The sequence below is a fragment of the Phalacrocorax aristotelis genome, chromosome 10 (assembly GCF_949628215.1).
Source record: "Phalacrocorax aristotelis chromosome 10, bGulAri2.1, whole genome shotgun sequence".
Classification (NCBI taxonomy): domain Eukaryota; kingdom Metazoa; phylum Chordata; class Aves; order Suliformes; family Phalacrocoracidae; genus Phalacrocorax; species Phalacrocorax aristotelis.
The window spans coordinates 9,713,122-9,719,189 of record NC_134285.1 but is presented as its reverse complement, the minus strand read 5'-3'; the positions used below and the strand labels follow the sequence as shown (position 1 = coordinate 9,719,189).

General features: G+C 43.3%; 1 protein-coding gene across 1 annotated transcript in view; it reads left to right on the top strand.

Moving 5' to 3' along the window:
• Positions 1 to 30: 30 nt before the first annotated feature.
• Positions 31 to 6,068, top strand: part of VPS35L (VPS35 endosomal protein sorting factor like) — a 57,298-nt gene continuing 51,260 nt past the window's right edge. The window contains exons 1-2 of the mRNA XM_075105126.1: positions 31 to 124; positions 5,195 to 5,294. Coding sequence (XP_074961227.1) covers positions 108 to 124; positions 5,195 to 5,294 — 117 coding nt within the window. The 5' untranslated portion in view covers positions 31 to 107. The remainder of the gene's footprint in view (positions 125 to 5,194; positions 5,295 to 6,068) is intronic.

The window sequence follows — 6,068 nt, the reverse complement described above, 5'->3', positions numbered from 1 at the left end:
CGTCCCCCGAGGGGAGGCGAGGCGAGGAGAGGCACTTCCCGGGGCGGGGCGGGAAATGGCGGCGGAAGGCGCTGCCCGGCCGCGGCGTCATGTGACGAGGCGGCAAGATGGCTGCCTTCCCGTGGTGAGGCTATGGGAGGCGCGAGCTGGGTGCCCGGGCGCTGCCCGGACCCGTCCCGGGGCGGCTGCGCTCCTCCCGGCCCCGGAGGTCGGCGCTGGGCGGGGAGGGGAGCCCGGGTGACGGGCTCTGAGAGGACTGCGGGTTGCTGTGGCTGTGTGAGGGCAGCCATCAGCCGGGAGGCCGTGGCGCTGAGGCGGGGCGGCTCGGAGAGCCCCTGGGCGTGCAGGCGGAGCGCTCTGCCGAGTGAGGGCTGCGGCGCTGGGGAAGCCTCGCCTCCGGGAGGCGGCAGCGCTCGCCGGCCCCGGGACCGACCTCGGGCTGCGGGGCTCGGGGCCGCTCGGCCTGAGGGGCTGGAACCCCCGGGAGGGAGCCGGGGCGCCGGGTACCCCGCTCCGCCAGCCTGGCAGCGCGGCCCGACGGTCTCTGGTCTGGAGACAACTGAACATACGGCTCAGATTTATAACGCGCTAGTTTCAGCTGCGTGGGGTGCTGGGCGGTGGCGCGGCTCCGCACGGTGTTACGAAGGGCTCCCATGCAGGGGCCGGCCTCGCCGCCGAGCCGTGCGGATGTGCGGAGGGGCGGAGGCGCTTCTGCAGGAGCCGGCCGTGGTCCGCGCGCCCTGCCGGGCCTTGCTTTCCCCTAAGGGAGCGCGAGCGTTACTCGAGGGCGTCCGGCAGGGTTTGATCACGTTGTAATCCGTACGATGTGTCTCCTCCTCAGGGGAAGGAGCCGGTGAGGGAAAGGCCTGTTTCCTTCCCTGCGTGACCGCGTCCGGGCGCTGTCACGGTGGGCTCGGAGCAGGCGGCTGCGCGCGCCTTCCTCAGAGCTCGCCAGGGAAGATGAAGAATTCGTACCGTGAATTTAAGTTCACCGGCACAGTTTAGCTTCCATTAGTTATCTTTCACAGGCTCTTTAGACGTAGATGCGGTGTTCACAGGCGACAAACTGAAGAGGCAGAGTCGACTTCTAGCGACATGCAATATTTTACAGTAAAAATAGAGCTGAGGAAGCTGCACTGCGTAGGACGCGGAATAACTTACACAGTCTGGTATTTGCTGTGATAAGGAAGGACAGTACTCTGACAGTAAAGGAAAATATGTTCACAGTTCATTTTTCTCCAAACTTGTTCCTCTTTACAAATGAGCTGATTTTCTGTTCCTGGAAGACTTGCTCTCCTGAGGCCCTTGTTCTTTTAACACGTTGAATTTATCTAAGTTACAGATTTTGATGTGTCAGTCTTTTTGTGTTACAGTCTTGAGCAAACCAGAAATCAAACCTAATGTGGAATCAAGAAAAGTAGCATGCAGCAATTAGAGCCAGTTAGAGCATTAGGATGCTGAAAAGTTTTCCCCGTATATACATTGTCACGCTGCAAATCATCTGTCTCACTCTTCCATGTTACCGTGTGAACAAGCTTTCATGTTTAATAAAGAAGTGGAAATCATCGGTGGATTTAAAAGTCATTGTTAATGAAACCAATTGAGGTTTTATAACAACATCAGGGCTGTACTTTTTAAATAAATTCACCGGGGTATGAAACGTGAAACTTTAAAACTTGAATTTAGCTAAGAAAATTTGAGGGGGTAAGATGGCTCTAACACATTAGTTTGCTCTTGGAGCTGATGGTAGTTACGTTGAGTGCATCAGTTTTGGCAGAATCTGTGGTCAGTGACCTTGCAGAAACTGAAAGGAATAAATGTGGCTGCAACTTCTGATTTTCTAGCAGTACTAAAATACCACGAAAAACAAAGGACCGCAGCCACAAAGCAGAGCAGTAGGGATGCTGACAAACTGATTTTTGCATAATGCAGCAATGAGGTGCTAGCAGGCTAATAAGTAGGTCTGGTAACACTGATGCAGAAGTGGCCATGGAGAAATAACGAACCAGAATAAAATGTTTTATTGCATGTTTTTCTGTAATATGGAAGATACTGTCATGCTACAGTGTTCAGTAGAACGCTAGCTATTTTTAAGCATTGTTGGGTGCGAATTTTGAAAAGGTGTTATGCAGATTAATTGTGTACTCATTGGCCTTCTTATGAGGAAAAAAATAGCCCCTTTTGGTGCTGAATAAAAGGATCTTGCATTAACATAGTGTTCAAATTAAGAAAATGGTTTCTTTAAAAATTTATTAGAGTAGTAAAAGAATTGGCAAATATGTAAAGTAATTTAAAACTTAGGGCTAGAATTAATTTTTCAAATAACTGTGTAACTATCTAGAGATATTGTTTGGCGTTTATGTTTAATATTCAAATAATGATAGGTACATTGACTTGCGGGATGCACTTCATTGTATTGTCAATACCAATGTATGTCTAGCGTTGTAAAGAGGTTCTTTTCCGTTTTACGTGCCTTGCTGGTTTGTGCTCCCTGTAAGTTTTTGAATCCCTTGCTTCAGGGTAAGCACTGGCTCTGTGTGGGTGCTGTGTGCCTGAAAGGTGGTGTGTCCCAAGAAGGGGAGGTGTGGAGTCTGGGCTGGTGGTTCTGCTGCGCAGGGGCTGGCTGTGTGCCGAACCTGGAGCGCGAGGGAGGCACCTGGGTTCGTAGGGTGGGCTGGGGCCTGGAAGAGCTTCGTTAACTTAGGGGTAAGGAGGAAGTGCAGCAGTCCCAGGAAAAAAGGTAGTTTACCGGGAAGAGAGAAAAAGGTTGGCAGCCTGGCAAGTGTCAAAGGCATAGAATGGTGGTAATTGCAGTGATGCTTGTGTGTGAAAAAAGGTTGAAACCCATGGTTAAAACGACACCTGCGAGCAGGGGTGTATGTTGCAGTAAGCACTGGAAATGAAACCCTAGCTTGGCCTGGGTCTTATTTTTATTTACTCTTGGAAGTTGTCTGTGCTGCTGTGGCCAAGAAAGCAATGCTTAATCTTCTTTCCCTGAAGAATAAGCGGAACATAATGTTCAGAGCAAGGTTGAACTTGTTCCCTGTATTAGCTGTGTTACAAGCTGTCTTATCACTTGAATAGCCACATTGTAAGTGTACTTTTTAAAGACTTATTTGCAGGGTGAACAGCTCTTCTTCATTCCCACACGTGTTTTAGACATGTACACTTGCCCAGTGATGCCTTACGTTATTAGAGTACGACTGATTTTGGCCTGGGAGTAGTATGCCAAATGTGAGCTGTCAGTGACATCTTTACTGCTAGTTTGGAAATATCTTTAAAGGAGAGGTATGGAAATACTGACAGAACTGTAATGGAGTAATAGAAATGTTATAATTAGGCAGCCAGAAAGAGTTTGAAAGATTTTTCACCTAAATGCTGATTAGCTCATGAAGCAAGTGAGCAAAGAGAATTGTTGGATCATGGGACAACAGTAAATTAGAGATATATTCATATCTGAAGAAAAAGAGCTGGAGATCAAGAAAATGAATAAGCACGTGGATTTCACTAGACTCTCTTGCTCTGCTGTATCTCATTAGATGTCAAAGCTTTTTTCCTTGGAGTAGCACAACCATAAATTAAACTAATTTTAAATATTTTTTAAAATGAATCTTAGTTTTTTGGGGGTACATAGTATCTATAGAAGAGCTGGCTGCTTGGCACTGCTTAAATTCTACCTAATGAGTTAGGTTTCTGAGTGGGAATGGATTCTTTGAAAGTCTGCATTAGTTTTTGTGGGAAAGGTGTATTATATGGGGGGAATGTTGTTTGGTTTTGTTAGGAGTCTGATTAAAGAAACCTTTGTGTATCCACTACTTTTACTCATTCAGCTAAGGCTTTAGTGTGTGCTATAAACATTCTCAGGTTCCTGGATGAAACAGGAAAGAACAATTAGCTGCTCTGCATGTTTCAAAGACTAAAAAAGAAATCAAGAAGTTGTGGAGGGTAGAATGCAGAGAAAACATTTTAAAATATATTTTTCTAGATTTTACTTGGATCTCTTTCTGCCTTAGTACTTAACTATTGCCACTGCGGAAGGAAGGTACCATGTGGTAGCTATGGCAGCAGTTGTTTTAGGAGGCCCCTGTCCTATGCATTTTTGTGAGTTCATGTTTTCATTTCCCTGTTTAACCATTACTACTACTCCATACAATTAAAAGGAATTAATTTCATATATTGATGTGTTGTCGGAGGTATTAGAAAGCATTTGTAACTCTTAAGTCTCTTTCAAAATTGTCATCTGGTGCTAGCCAGGAAAGTTTTAATCACCCTTTTTTGTATTTCTACATTGTCAAATATGCTTTGAAAGCCTTTTTAAAATATAAATTTTAATTTTTATTTAGGCAATTAAAATAAGGAAGAAGGGTCTATTTCATAAAAGATCAGCGTCCTTAAACTGTGATTGATAAATTAGTGTGTGTTACTGTTAGTTCCTAGTGGCAATGTTGTTTTACTCAAATACGTTTATTTATGTTGTTTTCTGGAATCAAGTCTTTTTCTAATTAGAGATGGAGGCCATAGTTCTCACTGTTCTCTCTTAATATCAGATTCAAAATAAAATCTGAAATATGTATGTTTTTGTGATTTATTTCCCTTAATGGCATACTTACTTTTCATAGAAGAGGCAAGGCTTTTGTTCAAGGACTTATCCACAATGCAAGCATATGAATACTGATAGGTTTTCTCCCTATAATTTGACTTTTGCAACTTTTGTTATGAGTACAGTGAACAGATGGAAATAGATTTCTCAGGGAAAAGCCTTGCAGCTACACGAGTTAATCTGAGTAGTCTCTCATTACATCTATATGTGATCACTTTGATTTCTTCCCTTGTGTTTTCACACTTACCTTTTTCTTTGGCTCTTCAGTTTAAAAGATGTGTTTAATAATCTACATCAGCCTGTCACACATACAAATGTTTGGTTAAATTGCTCTTTTGATGTTCAGTGGAATGGAAGAGAATCCAGGTGTAGAGGCAGAATACAGTTGAATGGCCAAAAGTAAAATTTCTTCAGTTTTAGTTTATGTATCTCAACAGAGAGAGAAATGTTCGTCCTTGCATTGACTTATTTTTCAACATGCATTTCGTTTTGTAAATATGCCTGCATCTATATAGATTTGGATATGTTTCTCTGTTCCTAAGTTTGTGATCATTTATGTGCATATATACTTTCCCTTTACTCTTGCTTTTTAAGGCATGCAAGATCAAGGAACTATGTTTCAGAATCTGAAGTGTGCAAACTGGAATCTGTACCCTTGGATTTTGGTGATTACCATCCACTCAAACCCATTACAGTGAGTTTCTTTTTGTGCCTTTGGACAAGGAATGGGAATTACAGCTGATTGTGTTCCTCTTCTTACTTCCACTCCTTTAAAATTAAAAAGCTTTGAAGTTGTTGTTGGTACTAGTGATGTTACTTTCTGTGTTAATGACCTGTTATTTTAGAGGCTTCAAGGTTTATTCTGTTGTTTGTCCTTTACAGGAATTTGCTGGTGCTGTTTGGTGTCAAAAACAATTTCCTTTTGACTGATATAGCATTTCAACTTGTGGGTTTTCTTGGTTGCATTAAATGCTGAATTATGGATAAGTTTAAAACAAAATTGTTGCATTACAAATAACCTGTGTAATTGCTTGATGTAAGATTTGGTTTGGGGTTAACTTCCAGTCAGCTGTATGCTTTAAAACATTTATCATTTCTTTAATGTATGAGAGGCTTTTAAAAATGTGGATGTACAAAAAAATCCAGCTTCAAAGAGGTGATAGTCATACACTAATGAATGATAAATGGGCAGCAGCTTCTACTCAGGAAGGTGAGCGGGGAGATAAGACAGAGGCCTTAGGAATGTATTTGCTGTTTCAGGCTTGAGTATTGTACAAGGAAAGTAAAGACGAGACTGGCAGAGGAAATCAAATAGCAAGAAGGGGGTTGGGGAAGAGGGAGAAAAACAATAAAATAGAGGAGGGGTATTAGAAAGGAATTTAGAATGGTAGTTCTTATAGTTCTGTAGATGCACAATTGGAAGGAAAAAGAAAAAACTAATGGAAATGCTAGTGCGAAGTGCCTCCAG